Source organism: Ranitomeya variabilis, chromosome 1, assembly GCF_051348905.1.
Source record: "Ranitomeya variabilis isolate aRanVar5 chromosome 1, aRanVar5.hap1, whole genome shotgun sequence".
In the NCBI taxonomy this organism is placed as follows: domain Eukaryota; kingdom Metazoa; phylum Chordata; class Amphibia; order Anura; family Dendrobatidae; genus Ranitomeya; species Ranitomeya variabilis.
In genome coordinates this window covers 1,062,400,501-1,062,427,564 of record NC_135232.1, presented here as the reverse complement: position 1 = coordinate 1,062,427,564, position 27,064 = coordinate 1,062,400,501, and the positions used below count along the sequence as shown (strand labels likewise).

Here is a 27,064-nt window from a genome sequence, read left to right as displayed (position 1 = left end):
GAGAGTCAAGCTTATCGAACTACTTTGAAGGATGAGTTTGACCTAGTCCGTACACTCCCCACCCTTCCTGTTCAGTATCACGTACATGAATGTCATCGGTGTTCGCCTTGTGAAAATCCATCTGCTGCACATAAAGGAATAAGCAGAATAGTCAGTTTTGCCAGTAATTCCCATGCACCAGCTCTGTAACATAACGTTTTAGGCTATACTGCTGGCAGTGGGTCGTTCATCTGGACGTGTGTCGTAATGGCAGACAATGGTGTGAAGTCATATTACATTTTATTCTTCTTAATACATTCCTGATGTTTCTAGACTCGCACATGATCAAAACCTGCTGAGCTTCAGAATGTTGAACTTCATAAATTACAATTGTGGATCCAAAGTACTCCATTAGATGTAAATATTTGGTAGTTTTGGAACGTAATATCTTTGTATTGTTTCAGGTACTAGTCACTGTTTATTGGCTCGGAAAGGCGGCAAACAGCTGTGCGTCCTACAGTGGAAACCACTTGGATTTGAAGGAGTTTGAAGGTCTGCTGGCGCAAATGAGAAAGGTATGGGATGGTTTAATGATGGAAGAAAGGAATGAGCGCCAGTCCAACAAGCTATATTAATAAAGACATGAGACTCCACTGACCTTTTTTATGTTTTTTTATATTGTTTCCAAGTTAAAGTTTGCTTTCTATACAGTCCATACCATTGTTACAGATCTAGTCTGGACATTTTATCCTGCCAATTTTTATCATTCGTTTTACAACCAAAGCTCCAAGAAAATGAAAACCTCAATTAGTGAATGACCAGCACAGTCTCTGTTAATCAAATTTCTAACTACACCTTTAGGAAAGTGCAGTTTGCAATATGTAGTCAATTCTAAGTAAAGTGGCCTTTGAGAATGGCCATGAAAAAAAAATTGTGGATGTCCAGCTGCTTTTTTTATGTTTAAAAGTAATCCAGTGCGTTCTAAAAAAAACCAAAAAAAACCCCAAAGCATACTCGCCCCTGCCTCTCCTCCGCCTCTCCTCCATAGGGGTGTCTGGGTCCCCAGCGGGTCTCCTTGCCTACTTTTTCAGTGTGCACATTGGCGTGTGGTCCATAACAGTGACTGTTACTACTGCCACTGATGGGCCGAGAAGATGAAGCAAGGAGACCAAAGGTGGGTTTAGGGATTGCTAGGAGAAAACGTAAAGTGTTCTCTTTTTGTTTTTCATATTTTAAGTGTTTTAAAGGAAATCTGTCAGTATGATCAACCATCCTAAGCTGTCTATATGGGCATGTAGGTCATAGAAAGCTGAATAAAATTATACCTTGATATCTGATCCCAAGTTTTATTCCACAGAAATCTAAATTTTTCTTAATATGAAAATAAGCTGTTAAGATCTATGGGCCAGACATAGATCTCCCCGAGAATCTGCCTCCAGAGATTATTGTAAATGAAATGAGGGTGTTACCAGAGTGAGACATGTAGGTTAGGAGAGCAGACTGTCAGTCATTACACATGTCCAAACAAAAAAAAGTTGTTAAACCGCACCCTTAAATGTCCAAGTCTTTAAAGACCAAGAGGTGCACGTTAAAACCAGGGAGTCCTTCCCAGAGCGTGTTCCATATCCAGATAAATAAAAAAAACAGCGCCACAAAATGTAGTGAAGATTAAATCTTACATTTTATTCTGCCTCCTGTGGCGACGTTTTGGTCCAGAGACCTTTTTCAAGCACAGTACACAGTGTTCTAACCACCATTATATACACAAAGTTACACCCACTAATTAACAAAACACCAATAGGATATGCACATAATTGTGAACACAATCCCATTTTTTTATTTATCTGGATATGTCAGTCATGACATGTCTCACACTGGTAACTCCTCCTTTCAAAAATATTGGTATAATATGGACTGCTAGTAGAGTGAGGAATAGGATATAAATATTCAACTTTTCAGAGATAATTTTTTTCTCTTTTTGATTTTCTTTATTTTACAACTTTTGTTAGATTCTTGAATTATTTAACGTTCCTAATCCAAAGCACAGGTTGTTTAACATTTGGTATTGTGCAATTTTTGCATTGTGAAGGGATAAAACTCATCTGGTCCAGTCTTGCTCGGCTGCAGATGGTTTAGTATTTGATGGATCACAAACACTAGAAGCAAATACTTTTATAGAAATACGTGATGACATTGATTTTTTTTTTTAATGTCTTTTTTTTTTCTCCCAATATCTCCTTCCATTTCTCATGAGCACATTTTGAGATTTTGTAGACTTTTTCTGTACTAGCATTGAGAAACACTTGTGTGGATGTAAACATTTTGCGGACATCATTGGCCGTAAATTAACTCCTGTTAGACACTGCCCACAATGCCGACCGGTTACTATATGTGTCTGTAATTGGTTTTCTCTGTCTGTGCTTTTTGCTAAGTGATGCTGGAATCAACAAGACCTTTACTTAAGAAGAGTTGAGGCTGTTTTTGACTGACCTTTCCTGCAAAGGATTTCCCTCCTTGGCTGAATACTGCTTGCCCTGGGAAAAATGTACCAGGGCTGGACGGTCAAAGGCGGCCATTGTTCTTGTGCTCAGAATGTGTGGGTCAGCTAAGAGCATTCTCGGTCCCCTGCAGTTATGAGCTGGCAGAGACTGATCTGTCTTTTTGTGCTCATATACTTAGTACAGTACTGTCACCGGAACTTAACATATTCAGTATTTTCATTGTATATTGTAGATGTGTTTTCCGAGTGTTGGTCTGGTGACTAGTAACTTACCAGCCTTCATTAGTACAATTCTACTTACAGGACACTTACCATACTCCATCGCCTTATAAATTTGCCATCTTACACCTTGTTACTGTTCTCACATTTTTTTTTTTTTTTTTAGGAAAATGAAGAGATTGAGAGTCCTAAAAGGAGTATCCGTGACAGTGGTTATATAGACTGCTGGGACTCCGAGAGAAGTGACTCTCTGTCTCCCCCAAGACATGGACGAGATGATTCCTTCGATAGCCTGGACTCTTTTGGATCCCGGTCCCAACAGACACCATCTCCAGATGTAATTCTGAGAGGCAGCAGTGATGGTGAGTGATATAGATGTCCGTAAAGGACTTTCTCAAGGCCCCACAACATGTGATTGTGGGCAGAGTGTAGTATTAATTTGCTAGAAAATGTAGTTTATTCATTATGGAGCTGATTGGTTTTCTCCAGGTCACATCCATATTACATGGTTATCTTAGGATTCATTTCTATTATGATCTGGTTCTAGAAACACAAAATATGTCTACAGGCTTGGACTGTCCCGCAGGAGAACCCTCCGGTGGGCCCCTGTGCAATAGTCAATCACCACTTAAATTAATGGTACTTGGCACAATATAATTAAATCACGATGTACAGACAACGGCAGCATCTAATATACAGACAACGGCAGCATCTAATAATTTAACAATCTACTCAGTTCATTGTCATATACATTTGTGGATATTGAGGATAATGTCACACTTGCATGTAGCTGAAAAGTGGGGCCCTGGAGTTGGTTACTGGTGTGGCCTTGGGCACCCCAGACTGACACTGTGTGTCTAGATCCGTGTTGACTCCGGTCAGAAGGCCTCACATGCTTATTTGTGACTTTAGGCCGCATTCTTGTGCTGCACAACCACATAGGGGCTAAAGCCATAATCACCAACAAATAAGGGCACAAATTTGTAGCTGGCACCTCGGTGTAACCACAAACTCTCGAGCTTATTCGTAGCCGTAGGTGGACATGACTGTTGGATGAATATGGAATCGCACGCTTTGATGCTAGTTTTTTTTTTGGGAAGAGATTAGTAAACTCCTTTTTTAAGGTCTTTTCTGAGATGAGAAAAACGTGACTGATGTTGTCCTTAAATAGTACAACGGTCCCTCAGTTGTTTCTCATTTTTTCAGCTTGGCTTAATTAAAGGGAATGGAGCTGAACTATGATACCACAAACAATACGTGGAGAGGTGTGGTTGTGTTTTTTTTAATGTTTTTGTAATTCTGCACAACAACTAAGGTATAAGCTGTGCAAAAATCTAGCGACGCATTGATAGATAATAGTGATAAGCGAGAATACTCGTTGCTCGGGTTTTCCCGACCACGCTCGGGTGACCTCCGAGTATTTGTTAGTGTTCGGAGATTAAGTTTTCATCCTCGCAGCTGAATGATTTACAGCTATTAGCCAGCTTGATTACATGTGGGGATTCCCTAGCAACCAGGCAACCCCCACATGTACTCAGGCTGACTAATAGCTGTAAATCATTCAGCTGAGGCGATGAAAACTAAATCTCCAAACACTAACAAATACTCAGACACTACCCGAGCGTGCTTGGGAAAACCCGAGCAATGAGTATACTCACTCATCACTAATAGATAACCATACTAATTGCACTTTAGATACTGATGATGTATTTGATTCACAAGAAACTGATTGCCAACTTCTACAGTAAAAAAAACTAACTACTGGCCATCATGTCCGAACAGAATAAAGCAAGTGTGAACGGGTACAAGCTGCTATGACTGTATAATATACAAACAAAATACTAGGCCAATTCATGAGAGTCCATCAGCCATGGCAATGCTGTTTTTAATTAATGTTGGATCCTTGCTACCCTTAAATTTGTAGGCCCTTCAAGGAAAAGTCACCTTTTCTTCGCTGATGGGCTTTCATGAATTGGCCAATTTCTGCACTAAGCATTTTTAGAAGTATATTCTATATAGGAGTAATTCTGTTCAATCTTTATATATTCACTGTTTGCAAATACCTTGGTGCTTACACAGGCTGCTGTATTGTTTTGTTTGTAACTTCTTCAACCTTGAACTCAGTCTACAGGTAGCATATAGCTTAAAGGAAGGTTTCCAGTTTCAGAAAATGTCTGTCCACTAGCTTCAGTTTGGTTAAAAAGGAAACAAAAACAAAGAAACAAAGGTGCTTTGCTCACCATTCCCGAAATGCTATAAGAATATTCTGCAGGCTTACATTCGGCTATGTGGAAACCAAGAAATCACAAGAAAACACACATCTACAGATTGAATTGTAGAAGGCTAATACAACTTGTAGCAATGTACTGCCTTTAGACTTCGAGGAATAAGGCACTTTGTAGAAGTGGATATAATGGTATCCAGGTTCTTGTGAAATTAAACATCAGCAGCAACTAACGAAAAGTGCAGAAAGTATCACTGCCTATCAATGCTCACCTGGATTTTCTCACAGATTGTGCCTTACACGTCCAGAATGACAAAAACATCCAAAACCAGTCACACCAGTGTAGTGTACGTAAGGAACCCATACGCTTTCTATGGTGGTCATTCCTGCTGACAGCTGGGGGTGCATGATGCTCGGGTACTAGAGATGCGCCAGGAGAGCACTTCCGGGACGGACTTGTTGTACAACTCAAATACCGGAGGTTGAACAAACAGCTTGCAGGAACATTTACAGTTGTCGGACGGCCTTATACCGTATTTACCCAGTGGTTATTTGATTTCTGCAGACTAAATCACTCAGTGATACTTTTGTGAAAGTTCATGTAATAAAAATATCTCAGAATCACAATATGGAGGATCACGCTCACATGCAATTATTGTGTGCTTCTTCCAAGTAACATTACAGTAAAGTCTTTGTTTTCCACTATGTTCTCAATTATGGGGCAAAGTTCTCATTGACTGATGCATGTAAATGAAGGAGACTGACCTGCACTACCATTCACGACCTATAGACAAGGGGGGTGCTGTTTGTAGAAAACACAACTACACTTTTTCCCCTTCTTTTTCTGGACCTCCGTTATACTCAAAAACAGAGACAAAAAGAATGATCTTCTGTGTACCATTCAATAGCTTTCCCTCTGTAGCACATTCCCACAGTCACCAGTGGATTAGATACACGTTAAAAAAAAAAAAAAAGTGGGTAACCATCATTTATCATTTTTATTTAATAAATTAATAGTTTACATGGAGATAAGAAACTTTGTTATATATCTTATCCGGGAAATCGACTTTTTTCCCCTATTGAACTGATCATTCATTCACAAAATTCTCAACTCCTAAGTGAAGACTGATTGTTATGTTACTGTTGAAAATCTATATAGAGGGAGGGGCCTGCCTCTAGCTCCTCCCCCTCACCTCTACATAGAATCTTATGAGCACCAACTGCCCTCTCCTATCTTAGTAATGTAACATTCTGCCTTCACTTATTTTACCTTTGAATTTATAGAGCGATCAATCAGTCCTGGTGGAGTTCTCTGATAAGATATATTTCAAAGTTTCCTATTTTCATGTGTACTATCGATTCATGAAATAAAGAGTAACCGTCGTTTGAATCTTTAACTACATGTAATATAAAAGAATTAAAGAAATTGTCATGGACAAAGGAATGTTTTTTTTTTTTGTTTTTTTTTTAAATTTGTTAATTTCCTAATATTTTGCATTTTTATAACCTGCCTTATTAGTCTTAGTCTTAGAGATTTAGTGATTCCCTGGCCTCTTGGTACTCCCCTTCAGCGTAGTGCCCCAACACATGCCCAATATCATGCATGTTATTTTTTCCTGCTCAGGTCTTTCCCCTTGTATGTGGTCTCTGAAATGACCTTATGTACATGGGTGGTGTGACGGTGAAGTAGCTTTGTACGCATGTACTGTGAGAAGAAGCGCTTCATTCTGCACATGTATGCTACATCACTTATGACCAAGCTTACACTGGTGGATAGCCTGAGTAGGGGAAAATCACATGCGTGTAGTGTACATCACGGGATTGGGCAGATCGCTGGAAAAGAGGACCTATCTCCATGTGCCCTGCAAGCACGTCGGAACCGTATCGTTATGATCAAACGGCTCCTCCATCCGGTGTTGCTCATTTTGATATCAGGACGTGAGTGACGTTGATGATGTCTCCAGGAGCATGCCAAGACAAGCCTGTAGTTGGCAAGTATTGTGCATCTTTGCTTTCGATTAAAATAAGACGTGCACAATAACGCTGTCATTGCACTTATCCTGGCAGGCACCTGTCAATGTAACAGGATCACCTCCCGATGTGGAAGCAAGCAGCGCCGGTAAAAGACATTTAATAAGGTATAATCAAAAATAAATGCATGAAATAACATAACTAGGAAATAAAGCAATAAAAAAATCTTCGTCATTCACAGCCCACTTTGTACCTTTTTTGTATACTGCTCCTATGAAAGCTTATGTGACTATGGTTATAGACTACAGCTTCACTCCTCCGCCTCTACTGCCTGTAGTTAAGAGAAAAAATAAAGTGCTCTCTTCTCTATATAGCCTTCAGTATACACTTTCTCATTGTTTTCTCCTTTAGCTGCAAGCAGTTGAGAGGGCAGCTAATATAGGAAACATATAGGACTGCATAGGAGCTGGATACACAAAAAAAAATGTGCTTAAATGGACAGTTAAAGACTAAGATTTTAAAAAATATACTTTGTACCGTAATGTTATGGGTTTTTTTTTTTGTTATTTTTACTCTAGGGCAGTGGTCCCCAACCTTTCTGACTTTGCGAGCAATAGTCAGCTCTGTGAGAGAGTCGCGAGCCACATCTAGCTCTGGGAGAGAGTCGTGAGCCACATCTAGCTCTAGGAGAGGGTCGCAAGCCACATCTAGCTCTGGGAGAGAGTCGCAAGCCACATCTAGCTCTGGGAGAGAGTCGTGAGCCACATCTAGCTCTAGAAGAGGGTCGCAAGCCACATCTAGCTCTGGGAGAGAGTCGCAAGCCACATCTAGCTCTAGGAGAGGGTCGCGAGCCACATCTAGCTTTGGGAGAGGGTTGCGAGCCACCTCTAGCTCTGGGAGAGGATCGTGAGCCACCTCTATCTCTGGGAGAGGGTTGCGAGCCACATCTAGCTCTGGGAGAGAGTGGCGAGCCACATCTAGCTCTGGGAGAGGGTCGTGAGCCACATCTAGCTCTGGGAGAGGGTCGCGAGCCACATCTAGCTCTGGGAGAGGTTCGTGAGCCACATCTAGCTCTGGGAGAGGGTCGCAAGCCACATCTAGCTCTGGGAGAGGGTCGTGAGCCACATCTAGCTCTGGGAGAGAGTGGCGAGCCACATCTAGCTCTGGGAGAGGGTCGTGAGCCACCTCTAGCTCTGGGAGAGGGTTGCGAGCCACATCTAGCTCTGGAAGAGGGTCGTGAGCCACCTCTAGCTCTGGGAGAGAGTGGCGAGCCACCTCTAGCTCTGGGAGAGGGTCGTGAGCCACCTCTAGCTCTGGGAGAGGGTCATGAGCCACCTCTAGCTCTGGGAGAGGGTCGCAAGCCACACATAGCTCCCTTTTCCCCCTTACAGTAGTGGCAAGCAGAGCCACCATTATGGGTATAATTACATCAAAAGCTTTTTTACAGAAATCACCCCAAAGCAGTATGCCAAGATCCAGTGGTTCCCACAATTTGCTCATTCAGTTTGTTCCCATCAAGCACCCCCAACACACTGTTGCATACAGCTTCAAGCACCTCATCTCTCAGATAGTATCATCTTGTCTCCAGCGTACCATACTTAAATTATCTCTAAACCCCTAAGACCAGTATATATGCATCCAGATCTTCTCTTCTGTACCGTAATGTTATGGGTTTTTTTTTTGTTATTTTTACTCTAGGGCAGTGGTCCCCAACCTTTCTGACTTTGCGAGCAATAGTCAGCTCTGTGAGAGAGTCGCGAGCCACATCTAGCTCTGGGAGAGAGTCGTGAGCCACATCTAGCTCTAGGAGAGGGTCGCAAGCCACATCTAGCTCTGGGAGAGAGTCGCAAGCCACATCTAGCTCTGGGAGAGAGTCGTGAGCCACATCTAGCTCTAGAAGAGGGTCGCAAGCCACATCTAGCTCTGGGAGAGAGTCGCAAGCCACATCTAGCTCTAGGAGAGGGTCGCGAGCCACATCTAGCTTTGGGAGAGGGTTGCGAGCCACCTCTAGCTCTGGGAGAGGATCGTGAGCCACCTCTATCTCTGGGAGAGGGTTGCGAGCCACATCTAGCTCTGGGAGAGAGTGGCGAGCCACATCTAGCTCTGGGAGAGGGTCGTGAGCCACATCTAGCTCTGGGAGAGGGTCGCGAGCCACATCTAGCTCTGGGAGAGGTTCGTGAGCCACATCTAGCTCTGGGAGAGGGTCGTGAGCCACATCTAGCTCTGGGAGAGAGTGGCGAGCCACATCTAGCTCTGGGAGAGGGTCGTGAGCCACCTCTAGCTCTGGGAGAGGGTTGCGAGCCACATCTAGCTCTGGAAGAGGGTCGTGAGCCACCTCTAGCTCTGGGAGAGAGTGGCGAGCCACCTCTAGCTCTGGGAGAGGGTCGTGAGCCACCTCTAGCTCTGGGAGAGGGTCGCAAGCCACACATAGCTCCCTTTTCCCCCTTACAGTAGTGGCAAGCAGAGCCACCATTATGGGTATAATTACATCAAAAGCTTTTTTACAGAAATCACCCCAAAGCAGTATGCCAAGATCCAGTGGTTCCCACAATTTGCTCATTCAGTTTGTTCCCATCAAGCACCCCCAACACACTGTTGCATACAGCTTCAAGCACCTCATCTCTCAGATAGTATCATCTTGTCTCCAGCGTACCATACTTAAATTATCTCTAAACCCCTAAGACCAGTATATATGCATCCAGATCTTCTCTTCTGTGCAGGTCTACCAACAAAATTCACCATTTTGGGATGTGCTCTTAATACCTGTTTGCTAGACCTGGAGCTAATTCACCAAGCTGGAAGACAGCTGCGAGCCACAATTCATGGACTGCGAGCCACATGTGGCTCCCGAGCTACAGGTTGGAGATCTCACTCTCTCTTGTAGCTGCTTCTAGGGTAGCCGCTTGGAACACAAAGCCACCGAGGTTTTTTTTTTATATCACACACAGAATTTTGTTTATTTCTACTGGGTTTGCAGTTCCAAAACAAAATCATAAATCCCTAGCCTTGTCCAGACACTATCAACTATACAGTACATGGTAGTAGTATGGCTACTCACACATGGCTGAGCTAGTCTCAGTTCCGTCACACAAAACCCCTGTAGTCCATAGCAGCCAGTGATACTTGCAGTTTGATGTGCACAATATGTCTTCTCGCAGAAATTCTGGCTGGTCTCTCTGCAGCTCCAATACAACCCTCTCTGCTCAGCTTCCCCAGCTGACTGAGAACAGTGAACACATGGCCTAGTTCTTGTCATAGCTATCCAGGTGCACGTAATCAGAACCTGTAGTGCTAGGATTTAACCCTAGCCTACCTGGCTTTGCTACAATACATTCTAAAAAGTTTTTCTTGTGCTGCTTGATTTCACATTGGGAGGTGAGCGGCATCAACCGGTGCCTGCAAAGACAACTGTACACGTCCTCTAATCAATTGGATGTGTACAGATAGGTATTAGTGTGTATATATAGCAATGTGCTCCCTTTCTGATTGTGTACTATTACATCTGTACTTTTGGTTCTGTATAGAAGAAGTGTAGAGATCACTAGCATCTGACACTGTATACAGCCCCGTAAAACACCAACTTTATTGTAAACTATGTTAAACCTTGGCTGCTCTTTCCAAATACTTCCACAACATTATAATGGCCTTTATTAAAGCAGCAGTGGCTAAATAACTTCGGAATGTAATAAAGTTGAAAAATTGCACAAAAAAACAAACAAGCAGTGGAAGAAATAAGACCTAGTGTATATATCTGAAGATCGAGGCTTGGCAGGAAGACTTGCTAGGATACCCGACATGGAAACAAAGCAAGGTTAAGTGGTTTTGCTATAAATCTGCCCACACAAGAGTTGGGTTTCAATGTTGACATTTGCTCAAAACATAATGAAATATTTAGAAAGCACTTATGTCGATGGCCTGCAAAATGAGCTCTAAATATGCGCAGCAGGAGCTGGAAGGGCCGACGGCTTTAACAAGTCTCAGTGTACGTTCTGGCAGATTACTTGGAGTCGGTTATGAGTCTGGATTGCACAGGAGATTGCACGGACATATATTACATAAGGCCTATAATATTATCTCTTACATTCTTGTCTTCTTGTGCAAAGTCTACACCTTCCAGATGGATGGAATCTCAGGACTTTAGCGAAGTCCGTAAATTATATGGACCAGTGGGTCAACATGTGTAAAACATTCGACTCCGCTCTTTTTTTCAATGTGATCTTATCTTTCATTTTTTAGGTAGAGGAAGCGATTCAGAGTCTGATTTACCTCACAGACGGCTACCCGATGTTAGGAAAGATGATATGTCCGCCAGACGGGTCTCTTTTGGCGAAAACAAAGTAATAGTGCCTTTTAACCAGTACCTCCCCAACAAGAGCAACCAGACTGCTTACATCCCAGCTCCCCTGCGCAAGAAGAAGGCTGAGCGGGAGGACTACCGGAAAAGCTGGAGCACCGCCACTTCACCATTAGGCGGAGAACGGCCATTCAGGTACTTGTGTACTACTACCATAACAGCACCACTTGCGTCCTTCATATCTTATTTAATTTCCAGTGATACCTGACATTAGTAGTGTCCTGTATAAACAGCGCTGGTGACCAATACTTTCTGTAGATTCCAGTGCAACACTGGCCCAGGTCTAACCTGGTAATGTTTGGCCTATGATGAATAATAAATTTATTATTTTTTCCATTTATTAGGATTTTATTTAACTTTTTCTTCTATTTAGGCCTCATTCAGACATCCATTTTTCACATATACGTTTTAGCTATGGTTTTTACGAATGGAACATATACCCATTCTAGTCTATGGAGATGTTCACATGTCCATGTTTTGCGAGCCGTGTGCCCTCAAGAGAATCTGATAGGTCTATTTTTTTGTCAGCGTTGCGGAGTCTATGTAAATTTATCTGTCCTTGAAAAGCATATGGAGGTCATTAATGTGCATTCCGTGTGCTGTCCGTGATGAAAGGGGTTATCCAGGACTATATGTTAATTCATTTTTTACTGGGCGCCTAATGACTAACAGGCAGGTAGGTGCTAAATATCTGCCTGGTCTGTCCAGCTCATATCTTAAAAATAAATAAATTAATTAAATTGCAAAGTTTCTCCTGTCCTCTGCAATGTTAAAGGGGTTGTCCTTGACTAAATATTTTTTGTTTTGTTTTGTTTTTTTTTACTATAAGACAAAAAACTAACAGGCAGGTAGTTGCCGGCTCAGAGCAGTTTCACATCACGTCGACAGAGCAGTGGCTTTTCCGGCCATCAATCAGCAGTAACGCCCCATCGATAGAGCACCCTGGAAGAAGTAGAGCAGCTCTGTTGACGTGGAGCAGCTGAATCACCGGCAGAAGCGGTCAGTGATCGCTCTTGAGCTGACACTGGATAAAACAGTCAAAAAAAAAAGTCTTATAAATAAAGTACCGTATTTTTCTGACCATAAGACGCACTTTTTCTCCTCCAAATTTGGGAGGAAAGTGTGGGTGTGTCTTATGGTCGGAATGTAGCATGTGGGGAGGGGGGCAGCGGCTAGTGGGATCGCACTGTGATCCCACATGCAGGACGCAGAAAAATGTCCCCGCTGCCCAGAATCCAGCGCTGGGGAAACCACATGGTCCCGATGATTAAAGTCCAGTGAATATTCATTAGCCGCTTCCCCGCCCACCTGTCAGCACTGAGCAGGGAGCAGCAAATGAATAGTCCTTCACTGAAACACACATGGTTTCCCCAGCGCTGGATTCCTGCAGCAGCTGGGGAGATCTGTGTCTCCGATGGAGGAGGAGGCAGCAGCAGGGGCCAGAGAGGACGAGATCGCTGCATACCTGCCTGGGCTGTGCTGGATGCTGAGTGCTGAGGCATAAGGACCTGTGTGATGTCATGAAGTGGGTGGGCTGGGGCATCACATGGCAGCACAGAGCCCTCCCTCTTCTGATGTCATCACAGGTCCTTCAGACTCCCCACTAGAATCTGCAGCTTCCTCTTATGACCATTGACCTGTGCTGTGGAAAGGCAGGGAGGGCTCTGTGTGTGCAGTCATGGGATGCTCCAGCTGTTTACCTCACCACAGTGGCTGGCTGGCACAATTAAAAAGGTTAGTCTTTACAACAAACAATAAAGCACTCTGCCACTCCTGTGGTGAAATATAACTCCCAGCATGCCATAGGATCTGCAGGAAATGCTGGGAGTTATAGTTCTCCCAATGGGACCTTAAAGCAGCACTCCAGTGTTATTTTTCAGTGCTGGAGTGGTGCTTTAAATATAAGCCCTGTGCCCCCATTCTTATACTCACCCTCCAGCGTCTTCATATAGTACTTTACAGACACTACACTGGTCAGGCAGCACCATCTTCTACCTGCAGCTTCCAACATAATAACATTCTATTATATATAATAGCACCACATATAATAGTATGTTATTCAATTTTACCACAGTTTTTTTTTTTTTTGTTCAAATATTTTTTTCCCTATTTTCCACCTCCGAAAAATACGGTAACTCCTTTAACATTGCAGGGGATAAGAGAAGCTTTGTAATTTTATCTTATTCATTTTCTTTTTCTTTTTTTTTTTTTTTTAATACTTGAAAATCGCTAATGAAACACTGATGTGAAAAACTGACACAGGCACCAAGCACTGATGAAAGTCTTATCCAAAGCATTGTTTTTACAAAATACCATTTTTATTTTTATTACGGTATTTTTTTGCATGCGTGAAAAATCACTGAATAAGGCCTGAGGAATACAAATGGGTGTAAAATTCTAAATAATAGTCTTATACTAATAAGAACTCCAACATTTGTTTAAATTTTTTTTGAATTACTAAATGAATTCATCACCTATCCACTATATAAGTGTTGGAGACTTTTTTTCTTTTTTCAAGCTGGAATAACCTATACAGATCTTTTTTATTGTAATTATCAGCCTTTTGGGGTATGTGCACACATATTCTTGGCCACTGCGGATTTTTCCGCAGCAGATTCTGCGTTTTTGCTGCAGATTTATTGCGGATTTACTGCGTTTTTTCTGCGGTTTTCACAACTGCGGTTTTCCATAGGGGCAGCTGTAAAACCGCTGTGGAATCCGCAGAAAGAATTGACATGCTGCGGAATGTAAACCGCTGCGTTTCTGCGCGTTTTTTTTCCACAGCAAGAGCACAGCGTTTTTGGTTTCCCATAGGTTTACATTGAACTGAGCTTCGTGTGCACATACCCTTAGAGTTCACAGTGAATGCAGCTGATGTTTTCGTATCAGAATTATGGGCTGTCAACATGGATCACTGATAATCATAATGATTTATGGTTTTATAATGTGTCCATAAAAAATTGTGTCTGTGATTTTTTTTTTTTCTAAGTTCAGAAAAATTAAAAAGTCCAGTTGACAACCCTGGGCCACCCCTCCGTTTAATTTCTAAGTATCTGATTGAAATAGCCGAGCACCATCTCCGGCAGTCCTGGAGAAAGTGTATGAAGTGGTGTGCACTGCCACTCCACTCACACTGGAGACTATGGCCCCTTCTTACTAGTGATTGGTGCCACTGGGCAGACCCCCAGCAGTCATACGTTTATCTCCTATCTTTGGGTACTTGATAAATGTATTTACTTGAGTGAAAATCCCTTGTATAACATTTTGGCTGCCACTAGGAGTAGCTTAGTAACTATCTACATAGAAGAAGGTGACTGAAACTTTGATTTATAGTTGGTTATATCTGACCCGAGACTTTTGGATTTTTGAGAAAAATGGAGCTCCACCAAATGTAGATTCACCAAGAAATCATCACAGAATATTAGATGCAAAAAACGAAAGAGTCAAAAAGTGATCATGTACTTTTGCAATGCTGTAAGAGGTAGGGGCCTTGGTTGAGGAGCACAATGTCTGCAGGCCCTAGTGCGTAGGGTGCCCAACATCTGCGTTTGTGTCAGCAGTACTGTCTTTTAAGAATCTCTGTAAATCGCAGTCCTGTTCCTTTTAGTAGACCTAGCTCAATATCCAATTTTATTTCCATTCTGGAAAAATATAACAACTAAGAAAACCAGACTTTAAGAATGGCAAAACAGTGGCAGTGACTTCTAACCGGTCACACTCCATTGACAATCTGGCTTCAGTTTTAGGAAAATGATCCAAACCCCATTCATAAGTCTGGTTGTAGAGTTAATGATTTATGAAGTAGCCCCTTTCTATTATGTAGTAAAACATTTGCCAGTGATGTATGGACATTTTCAGTGTAATATATGGCCCATCGTGTAAATGGATTATTGCTTTCCGTCCCTGTAAATCTGAAGTTCAGCCTGTGCTAGTGGTAGTAGGCAGGAATTAGATGGAGATTTTGGAGGCATTACAGGAACATATGTAACTCGCTAAACATTGAGCACATTTTGGAGGTGACTGCTTTGGTTCAATTCCAAAAGTTTTCTTTTTTTTTCTTTAAGGGAGTTCTATTCTCTAACATCCAACACATTCTTCTCTAAAGCAGACCCCTCTGGCATGCAGACAGAATAACATAAACCATGCTCAGATGGTTTATATAAAAACTGTATTCACACAGAGACCTGACCGAAGTAAAATCGAGCCCTCTTACATTTAAGCACTAGGATAATAGATAATTCACATTGATACTTGCTGATTTATATCTCACTAACACACAGGTTTTTTGTAGATTTTCATTCTTTTTAACCTTATTTTTTCAATTCCTACACTGCCTTGTTGCCTGACTATAGTAAAGTTTATATAATATGTGTGTATGAGGCTTGGGGAACAATGACCGTGTCTAATTCCTCCAATTAATGTGTTTAGGTGGTCTTTTGAATATATGACATAGATGCAATGAATTGCATGTTGTGCGGTCTTAAAGTGGATTCTCTAACTTTTTTTTTTTTTTCATTTAAACTGAGTACTTCCTCCAATTGGTGCTGATCCATTGATTCTGGAACAGTTTTTCTTTTTCTCCTGTGCCTCTCCATTACAATGTTACACCCCCTTTAATAATGGTGCAATGGTTCCCTTAAACCTACTGGGCATGTTCCACAGAACTTCTTTATGGGTGAGGCCGTGATCTGATTGGCCAGCATCAGAGGAAAAAGGTAAACACCCAATGAGAAGTTCTGTGGTACACGCCTAGTTGGTTGAAGGAAAAATGTGTGCCATTATTATGGAGCAGTGGTGGAGAACCTCAGGCCCCAGGGCCATTTACGGCCCTCGATGACCTATTATCAGGCCCCGGAGCAGATCCTCAGGGACCACATTCTTGGGCAGGGAGCTGTATTTTGATTACAACCAGCTCATTAATTTCTTCTTGCTGTTAGCACACACGCAGTGTTCACTGAATGAAAGATTACGTCCTGAAAACAGTGCCAGAGTCAGGATGTACTTTGTGGACGGAGTTTGTACGGCCCCCGAAGGATGGTATAAATATCCAAACGGCCCTTGGCAGAAAAAAAGATTCCCCACCCCTGTTATAGAGGGACATAACTTTGGAATGGAGTGGAACAGAAGAAAAAGAAAAACTTTTACAGAATCAATGCAGCACCAATTGGAAGAGGTGTTCAGTTTAAATACTAAATAATAATAATAATGATAAGAATGAGTGGTTTAATCTTTCCCCATCTAATTATTCAGGTGGGATTACAATGAACCAAAATATTTACCTGACCCTCCTCCATTATAATGTCACTGTTGATGTTCCAGCAAACTTGTAGACATGTTTTTCTGGCAAATCTAATGTATAAAAATGTGCTTGGATTTCATTAAACATGGAAAGGAAATTACTGGAGATCAATAATGACTACCACCCTAGTGGATAAAGTCTATGATACTTCTGACATAAAGGCTTCTTGGCCTTAAAAGTGAAAAAGGGACAGAAACAGTAAAACACAGATTTTTATTTTTTTTGTACAACTTGACAGTACATATTGCCAGTTACAATTGGGGAAGCGAAAAATTATTCTGATTCCAATACCGAGCAGTGCAATTATGGTTTGAGTTTTTGATCATTTCTAACAATAGACATAAATCTTGGCTTATACTAAGTTTCTGTCAGTGATTAATGTTTTTCATGGCATCTCAGTACAGAAAATACTGGTAGATGGTCTAAGCATTGGAAAATTGGCTTCAATTTCTGACCTATGAGATTTAGCAACGTAAATCAGAGGCAATCTACTGAGCTGTGTATTTTTATGTGCCATGTACTGGATGGGCTCACGGGTCCACCAGAGTAGGGGCCACCTTTACATGTTCTGGCTGCATACCACAATGAAGATTCAGGCGCGTTATGTCTTCATCGTCAAGTTTTATAGACTTCAAAATGGGTTCTATTAAATGATACTTAGGCAAGAATTTCCAGGCCTGGCCCTTAAAAACTAAATTAACATTGGTTCCTCCATTATTATGTACTGTAGCTTGTTCTTTACATTTACGCTGCTCTAACATTATTATTTTTGATGTATAACAACTTACTAGCCCAAGTCGTCCAGAAACTATTGAGGAGGAACATAGTGAGGGAAGCAGTGAGAAAGATGGGACCACACTGGTGGCTCCCCTTAAAGGCCTCCTTAGAAAAGCCAACAAGCTTAAAGATCTATTTGAGCAACCTGAAGAGGATACGGAGGACCAGTCTGATCTGGGTGATGTAGAGGTTCGGAAACTAAAAAGCCTTCAAAAGGTCGGAATTAAGGTCATGCCTGCAGCGAAGCGGTACGGCAGGTCAGCTTCTCGGTTCGGGAATGCTTGTCTGGAGTGCAGCAATTACACCTATTGTCTGTCCTCCTGGCACCTGCTGTCCCATGTGGGAGCATGTGTAATGTGCAATTTATCCTATAGAGACAACCATGAATGCATGTGCACCGCAATAATATGTTGGTTCCTAACAACCCGTTGGGAGATAGACATGCATGTATTGTATGGCAGATGTCTGTTCTTCATTACAAATTGTCACTATTGATGGTTATAAAAATAAATATAATATGAAAATGATGATGTTTTTAATAGTATAACCTTTTTTTTTCAAAATTATGTAATGAATGATTTCATGGCGGTATTTCGTAATTGTCTGTTCATGGAATTTGAAAAACAATTGAACAGCTTGGAGCAGATGTAGATTGCTTACCAGCTTTTTAGGTTGTTGTGGACCAACGATAACCTTGGAAAGCTCTCGTACATAATTTCTGGGGCACCGCCTTTCTTTCTTTATGAAGTCCGTGTAACCTAATAGAAAGTAAGGAAAATATCTGTCCACGAGACAACTATTTTAATGAGCTATGCTGTGTATATAATATTTCACACAGTATTATTTTCTTGGTGATCATATATTCGTGCAATGAGCTTTGTCCTCTTATCGGAGTCCGGTGATCGCATTAATAAAAACCACAGAAATCTTATCCGGTAAGGATGCTTACACATACAATGCTTTTCAGAAAAAAAAAAACATTGCGTTTTTGTTGAAGTTTTTTATATTTTGACAGCCTTTTTTTAATTTCTTTAGTTGTATTGGCATTTTTTTTTTTTGATTTCTCAATAGCACTTTATTCTTGGTTGGTCAACGCTTTATTTTTTTAAATGCAGCAAATAATTTTTTTTCTGGTGTTTTTTTTTCTGATAAGGTTCTTAGTAGCGAGTTGTGTGCTAAGCAAGTGTCTTTGGCGTGCTCCAAACATATGTTTGAGTCCCCGTGGCTGCATGCAGCGATTAGGTTTGTTAGGCAATCCCTGCATGTGTTGCTGCCGTTGAACAGCCACGAGACATGCAGCTGCGGGTACTAGAACATATATTTCGAGCACGCCAAAGTCAGTCGGTTAACACACGAGCATGCCCGCACATCACTAGTTCTTAGCAAGACATTAAAAATGGATTGTACAAATGTAACTATTAAATGTCCCCCACCCCCCCAAAAAAAAAACAAAGAAAAAAAGGGAAAGTGTGTTTTACAGCCACAATAAAGGCTGAAAATAAAGTGTGAAGGATCCCTATTAGTGATGAGTGAATATACTTGTTACTCGAGATTTCCCGAGCACGCTCGAGTGTCCGCTGAGTATTTTTTTAGTGCTCGGAGATTTAGTTTTTCTTTCCGCAGCTGAATGATTTACATCTGTTAGCCAGCATAAGTACATGTGGGGGTTGCCTGTTTGCTAGGGAATCCCCAAATGTAATCAAGCTGGCTAACAGATGTAAATCATTCAGCTGAGGTGAGGAAAACTAAATCTCCGAGCACTAAAAATTACTCGGAGGACCCCCGAGCGTGCTCGGGAAATCTTGAGTAACGAGTATATTCCCTCATCACTAATCCCTATATGTTTCTCAAGTATGAACTACATCACCTAATTCTTTTCATTTTTTTAAGGTAAAACTAAATTTAAAAAATTACTCTAATGCAGAAATGTCTTTCAATATTTAACTCATGAGAACGAAATCAAATGTTCTATTTTTGCTGTTCATTAAACTCAAGCTTTTTAGAAGTCTATAGTTCACAGCAATCTCGAAATTTCCTTTTCTTTCTTTGTCGGAGATCTAGTTGGCAAACTTTTAGACCAAGAGTTGCTTGTGTTCCTTCCCACCTGGAATTTGTGATCAAAATATTATTTTCAGAAAGTAATATGTTATGTTTTTTATACTTTACTTAAAGCTGATTTTTCGGTTGAGCTTCTAATTTAAACTTTTTGAGGTTGAAAATAGTTTTTTTTATTTTGGTTGTGCACAGTATATGCACCATATAACCCAATGTCGGGTTAATTCCCTGTTAAATTAAATTGGTGACAAGTTCTAAACTTGTTGAAGCCAAGCGTGAGATTAACTTGCATTTGTGGTTTATGCTTTTCCATCCTTTGTTGCACAAGAATAGCTTTATTATTAATCTTTTTCCATGAATCAGTTGTGTTTGTGTAGGCATGGCATGGGCTGAATCGCTGTGAATAGATGGTGCCCGTGCTTTGTATTCTGTCTGAGTGTTCTGGAAATGTACACCACTTTTGCTCTGAATTAGTTGTGCACATGGTGGCTAAAAATTACAGAATATATTTTGTTCAACATTCAAGTATATCATTAAACTGTATATGGTTTGAAGAACCTTTCAGCTTCCTCGCTCTTCGACAGAGAAGCTTTGGCCATATAATATATTTTGTCATCTCTAAATATGAAGAACAGAAGGAAACTGTCCTGTTGTTAATTGTCTGCTTGTTTGGTCACAAGAATGGAGTTCGTCATATCTAACCCACTAATATTTTGCATGTGGGATCTGCCTTTTGCAGTTTTGAAGTGATATTATCCCAGTGGGATAGCTGTATAATGTCATTTTAACTATCTCAGTCAAAAGCAATTTCTTGAAGACCATGAATCGGAGTTAGTGCCTCGGAGCGAGAACATTAACCCATCTAATGTGGATTCTGAGGAAGAAGAAGAGTGCAGAGTGCCTGATATTGAAAGGGATGACCTGGCCACGCGGAGAGCAAGGATGAACCAACCTAAAATGTCAACACCTTTTAATCAATATGTACAGGGCTCTTACATTAATAAATCAAAACCTTCTCAGGACAACACCTTGAATTCCACCCCTGCTTCCCCTAAACAAACTGTGGATAAAAGGTAAGCAAAATATTCTGTCGTTTAAGACTAAAACTGTGTAGAAATGAAATGGGAAGCATTCATACCTACATATAGTTCATCCAATGAGCCTTGATTTTCACAAAGGTCTAAGGACTGTTATAGGATGCATGTGTGTTTCACAGTTTGGCTTTGAAAATAGGAAATGGAAGAAGCTTAAGATAAAAAATACATCTTAGAAGGCTTGTCAATGTCTTCTGCTTTAAGCAGTGTCCATATTCAGAGAATAGTTGGAAGAAAATATAGATATAACATAACCATAACTGTCTAAATTTCACTGTGTCCAGCAAACGTGAAAGTCAAGAACAATCGGCAGAAACAACGGCTGTCGTTCTCAAGGGCAATATAGTTCAAAGACCTGTAAATGTAGAGTCCGAACCAAAAGAGGAAAAGATTCCGGACATACAGAGAGATGATTTAGCCAAGCGCAAATCTCAAGTGGCGGCCTTGAATCAGAAGGAACCAAAAGTTTTTGGATCGGCCTCAATAACCAAGGCGGACCTTGAAACCTGGCAGAGACTTAAGCTTTCTTCTGAGGATAGGTGTGTTTCATGGTTGAGTGTTGATAGTGATTTTATAGCTGCTTTATATAAAGTAAGCCCAATAAGACTATACTGTTAATAGATCCTGCCAGCTGCTTACATATGTTATAGGCTGGCATAGCATTATGATAGAATTGACACTTTACATAGAATTTCTGCTTTTTTTTTACATTATTCTATGGGCTACACAAATTTTTTTGCTAAAACATGTAGTCCACTGAGCAAGTACCTCCAGTCTTTAGAAATCTTCTTTGTTGTGTTTTGAGAAAATTTCTGGGAATTTTTAGGAGGCCGTGTGTTTGGAGAGGTACTTGTGTGAAACCTAAATCTTTTTTAATAGATGCAGGTTATAACAGCTGGAGTGATATTTTCTAACCCAGATTTAACAAAACTAACATGCAACATATGTCACAATAACTTCTTGTGTCTTGTTTTCATGGAACCAAAGTGAAAGTACTTCGCTTCAATCTCAAGATAACATCCAAAGTCCCAACATCGATGTGACCAGAGCAGCCAATGATGACTTTGGCAAACGCAAGTTATCATTGCAAGAGAAGAGGGCCAGGAATAAGCAAAAATTTGTGCGCTTTGGTCCAGTGACTGAAATTGACCAACAAAAGTGGAATAAACTGTGCATTGCCAAACCTGGTACTGGTGAGGCAAGTGATAGGGATGAAAAAGTCACAGAAATATCATGTCCCAAAGCTGTGTTGTCAGACACATCGAAGGTTGAAGTCTTGGAAATGGTTCCAGCTTTGCAATCCAGTCCAAGGTATATTGTAAAGAGTTATCTTAGCTAACTTCTTTAGTTGCATTTTCTATTCTATATTTGTATATGACGGTTAATTAATGGACTATTTAGCATAATAAATTAAGTATACCTGTAAAAGGAATTGCGTAATATGGGAAATCATGTTGTATGTGATGGTACTTTTTATCTAATACGTCTCATAGTCTTAAACAAGTCCTGTATTTCATTAGGCCAATTGGGATGTTCTTTAACACATCATGAGCAGAATAAACCATACAGACAAGAGGTCCATTGATTCTGCATGATTATTGAGAACAATCTTAATGCTTGTTCCCTGTTGAACAGGGAAACTGCTTATTCATCGGGTGAGAATCTTTTGGTTTGCACAAAAGATAATCATTCTCGGCAGCACATCATCCTGTGTAAATTGGACCTGCGCTACCGAGAACAATGTCAAATGTCGTTCAGTGCATTGACAGACCGAAAAGGACCCCTGTGCAAAAACCGTATAAGGGTCCTTTCCAGTACAATAGCTCATCATAATTCACAATTCCACATGTTTTGAAGGAGCTGGTGACCCCCTTACATCTTGGGCCCCTGTGAGCCCTCACAGGTTGCATCAATGATATGTCCACCCCATCTTCAGTGTGCATCTTATGCACGGTATGCCTGTGTAAACCAGATGATATACGACCGCTGATCAGCAAACAAGCCGCGATCAGCAGTTGTTTCATGCCTCACGTTGTGGAATATAAATGGACAGGAATACTAAGATGTTAAATCTCCTTGTAGAAATGTCAAAAATGTCTCTCATATTAATGTGGTACATTGAAAAACTTAACCATTGCAAATGTTATGTAAGTAGGCCTGCCAAAGCTGAAATTTGTAGGACACCAGATGTTTCTGCACCTCCTGAAAATGAAGCTGCTGGACAGTTCCTAGATACCAAACGGGACGACATGTTGGCACGCAGAATGGGAACTTTTCAGAAGTGTGCCAGGTTCCATAATCCTTCACCTGCCTTGGATGACTCGTATGGACATGAAGATCATGGAAAAGCTTTAGAACAAACGATGGAAGTGAATGGACAACAGCAAGAATTGCAAGAGGACATTCATCATGTGTGAGCTTCTTGTGTGCCGTGTGCTGAGCAGGATAATCTGTGGTGTGGTCCAAGCAATAACTTATCAATGCATGGATTTGCCGTGACAGTAATTTCTTTTGATGATTGAAGTTTTTAATACTAATATAATTACAGTGACTTCTGGGTTTGGCTTGTTGAGGATAACCCTGCCTAGAGGCAAAGCATGGTGTGCGCTTTCAACTTCACAAACTTCCAACGTCCTGTCACCTGTTCCTGCAGGAGTGACGTGCCACCTTGCCAGGTTGGGAAAACAGACTCTACAGATTCTCGTAACACCCCTGATGTAGAACCTCCTGCTACGGTAGTAGAAGATGCCTGTAAAGTAGAGAAGGACAGAAGCATTGCGGACACTGAAAAAGATGATATGATGGTCAGAAGAATCTCGGTCAGCCACAAACCCCCTGCCTTAACATTAAGTCAATTCCTTCCAGTGCCATTTGCTGCCCAACAAAAAGGCGAGGACAAAAAACAGATCAGTCCACAAAAGGAAAAGAAACCGAGGTCAGAAATGCTTTGTGATAAGATGGTAGAGAACGTCTTGATGTGATAAGATTTTATAGTATGTGTCGAATGGTGCGAGTTTAGAAACTTGGCTGTTGCAGTTTTGATTTACATTTTTGTTTTTTTATTGACCAATTATGCAGCAATCTGGCTTACGTTTTGTAGACCACCAGTGTTTGGTAGCTTCTAATATTGAGGTATGTGGATTATTGGGGTTGGAAAGTGGTCAGCTGTTGTCTGTGCGATAAGCTTTGAGTTCATGAGACATGTTGGCTCTGGTTAAGTAAAGACTAGTCGTAAACTTTGGTGGATGTCATGTCTGCAAATTGTGGACTTTATTGCCTCTGTATGCTCATCCACATAGCGGGCAGGTGCGGGAGCTGTCTAGTATTTACATGCACTAATCTGGTCCATAAATCAGACCAGTCTAGAGCACGTTTCTGATATTTTTTCTTTTGGACCTGAGGTTATTTTGGAAAATCGTCTGCGTCATACACAATCTACAATTGTTTTGTGTATCTGTTGTGTCCATAAAAATCAAAAGTATGTTTGTGTCACTGTGCCTGAAGAGAGGCGTTTCCTGTAAAAATTGACAGTATATGAAAATGGGATTTCTTTATTGCACCTTTTTAATTTTTCTATAAATGTGCATTCACAAACCCTCCAAATGGATGAGCTGTTTTACCCATTCTGTAGTAATAGTTATTTGCTGTAGAGGCTGAATGTAAACCTACATGTCACAAATCTGTTAATAAAGTAACCTTGGTATTTGTGTCCTGTCATGTTCTATGTAAAATGTGTTCTTCACACTAATAATGGTGTCTGTGATTTAATACCTTTTATAAAAACTGGGTATACTTTTATTTTTCTTCTATATATTTTTTGCAGGATTTTGTGCCCATAATGTGTAACATTGTCTAAAATTGCTTCCATAGCTCCCTCCAAGCAGCCACTATTTTACCACCTCGTAATCCTCAAGCCCCTACCACCTCCACTCCTGACAGTCCGTCACAACAGATCGAAAGCAGCAAAGCCGAAGATTCATGTGACTTAAGCAATGATGTTAGGAGAAGCAAACAAATGTGCAGCCCCGTTCAGAGCAGTCCCACATGTGCAGAGCCCGAGTCCCAGCCAGAAGAAACACTTGAAACGCCTGACCTTGAGTTTTTGAGGTCAGATAATGCAGCGTCGATTAGTTTTCTGGCACTTTTATTTTTCATATATGTGGATGTGTGCATTGATGCATATAATATATATAGTAAAAATGCGTTTTGGTGAAGCTCTGTTTTTAACAAAAAAAAATGTAGCCTCTCGTACAGTGTTCCCTCTAAGCTGAGAGATGTGGAAAGGGTTAAAAATGCCTAAGGCCGTGTTCCCATGTAGCGTAAATGCTGCATTTTTTTCTGCTGTTTTCTTTGTGTGGAAACTCTGCCTCATTTCACCTTTCAAAGTGCATATGATTCATGAGATCTGCAGCACTCCTGAGTTAGTGGGGCACAAGTAGGGTCTGACCTCTTGAAGTACTGATAAGAGAACTTGGCACTCATGTAGTTTAGGAAGTTGATTTTCATAATTTCATTTTTGGATTGCAGGAAAGTAGATGCTTGTGGCCTTCTTCAGATGCAAGGATGGTCACATGATGCTGTGGTATTTTTTTTTTTTTCACCACAGGCTACTATAGGGAGCCAGGAAAAAGCATATAAAAATTATGTATTTGAGAGCGAAGTCACATAATTTTTGCACTAAAAAGAAAAACACATCAAAGGTGCACTAAAAATGCCTCAAAATAAGGGAAAACGCATACAAAATACAAAAAACGCACCAGTTGAGGCAGATTTATTGTTTTGTTTTTTTTGGGTGTAGACAACTGTGGAAAACATGCAGAAAAAAAATGCAGCTTTTTCAAATGTATGAACATGGCCAAAAAATGAGGTTAGCAAGCCCTAATTACAGATGTATTTAACTTTTTAAACGGCTTAAAAGGAAGAGTATCCTGAGATGCCTACAGCAACTATGACATATCAACGGGATGCTAAAGCCCCCCCCCATACATATTAGATAGCGGTCAGCTGAACTATTGGATTAGCGAATAGCTATATGTTTCGGCTCCCCCATACACGCTCCACCTATTGCCCCTGTGTCATCCGAGAGAGCCACTGCCGGACATCTCTGGCAGTGGCTTATCTTCTGGGAAAACAAATCCATCCTTCTTTCCCGCGACATAATCTGTTGGGGTTGAGGTGGGAGGCCCCAATATATGTTAGACTATCAGCCGATCACGCTGATATTGGTGGATTCGGATGACTTTAGGCCTTTGTCTATGGAAGCCTTTAGTTCGCTGATCCTGGGATCGTGGCTGCCCGGCTCTGGCTGTGAAGTCAATGGGAGTCAGACATCTTTGTTGTTTCTACCTTGGAGCCATTTCCTCACACGTCTATAGAAGTTTGCTGGGTAAATGCTGGAAAGTTATTGTTTAAGAAAAGCTGTGGTTTCATATTATGTATCTAGTCGTAATACTTTTCATTTTGACTGGCATTGGTTTAGTAGGATTTCCATGTATTTTGCTCGCAAACCACACAGTACTTGTGGATTACCATAATTATCATTTTTGAAGATTTTGTCTTTTACGAGACTTTTAGAAGTGGTTGAACAAGGACCTATATACTGCAAGGGCTTGAATTTGGTCTTGGCTAAAAACTGGCACTGGAATTTAGAAGAAAAGTCATAATGGGTAACATTCCTCATTGTGGAGAGTGACATGCCGGCTCTGGCATGCCAATGTAAGGAGGCTTATTTGCCTTGCAGTGCTCCTCTGGGAAAGTTTAATTATACGCCACAAATTGCCATTTTCTGCCACAATCTTAATGTTGTCTTAAAACAAAAAGCATTTTCAGGTTCAGTGATCACCGTGCATAGATGATCTCCCGCGCAGATGATAGCGGAAATATTTTTCGATTGCGGATATAATCCATCTTCTTCATTGTGAGGACGTTCTATGATTTCTTCTCCCCGCACGTGTGTCTAATTCTACATTTGGTCTCGTAGATTCGGCAGCCAGCGGTCAGATGATGCAGAGTAAGTTCCTTTCGTTGCTTGGAGACTTTAACACTTTAGTGCATGACTTACCTTTAAAGTGATAATAATCATTGCGCTGCCCTGTATGCATTCTGCTTAGAAACCCCCTCACAATACTAAGCGGTAATAATAACCAGTAACCTCACCAGTAAGAAACACTTGGCATGAAACTAATATACTTGGATGTCATCTGTCAGTACTTCTATTCATGGATTGTGCATGATTCGTAGGTGCAGCGGCCTCGTATGCAAGAAATGCAAAGCAAGAACGTTTTGTTTTCTTTTATTCTTAAATGGATGCACTGGATTACTCTTAAGAGGGATGACATCAAAGATCCACTGATCCAGTCACTCGTTTATGTAACATGTAGGATTCGTTCACTCAGCATTAGTGGAACAGTGCTTTATTGATGCAAAAAACAATGTACACGTACATAGGTTTCTTAAAAAAAAAAAAAAAAAATATTCCGTATTTTTTTTCCCTGTTGAACATGCATTCAGGACTTGGAAGCAAAAAAGACAATTGCTTCCATTACTCTCCTCCGGATGCTTAAAGGGAACCTGTCATCAGATTTCTTGTGTT

At 41.0% G+C, this 27,064-nt stretch overlaps 1 protein-coding gene across 2 annotated transcripts in view; it reads left to right on the top strand.

The window, feature by feature from the left end:
• The window catches only part of LIMCH1 (LIM and calponin homology domains 1), a 331,389-nt gene that overhangs the window by 245,916 nt on the left and 58,409 nt on the right, over window positions 1-27,064 (top strand). Inside the window, exons 6-16 of one of the 2 annotated variants that reach the window (XM_077279847.1) lie at window positions 444-554; window positions 2,865-3,060; window positions 11,130-11,382; window positions 17,338-17,580; window positions 20,176-20,451; window positions 20,757-21,011; window positions 21,460-21,783; window positions 22,628-22,885; window positions 23,126-23,407; window positions 24,343-24,579; window positions 26,453-26,482. In XM_077279847.1, the coding sequence (XP_077135962.1) occupies window positions 444-554; window positions 2,865-3,060; window positions 11,130-11,382; window positions 17,338-17,580; window positions 20,176-20,451; window positions 20,757-21,011; window positions 21,460-21,783; window positions 22,628-22,885; window positions 23,126-23,407; window positions 24,343-24,579; window positions 26,453-26,482 (2,465 nt within the window). Of the gene's footprint in view, window positions 1-443; window positions 555-2,864; window positions 3,061-11,129; window positions 11,383-17,337; window positions 17,581-20,175; window positions 20,452-20,756; window positions 21,012-21,459; window positions 21,784-22,624; window positions 22,886-23,125; window positions 23,408-24,342; window positions 24,580-26,452; window positions 26,483-27,064 lie in introns of both variants that reach the window. The other variant, XM_077279846.1, reaches the window with a different exon arrangement.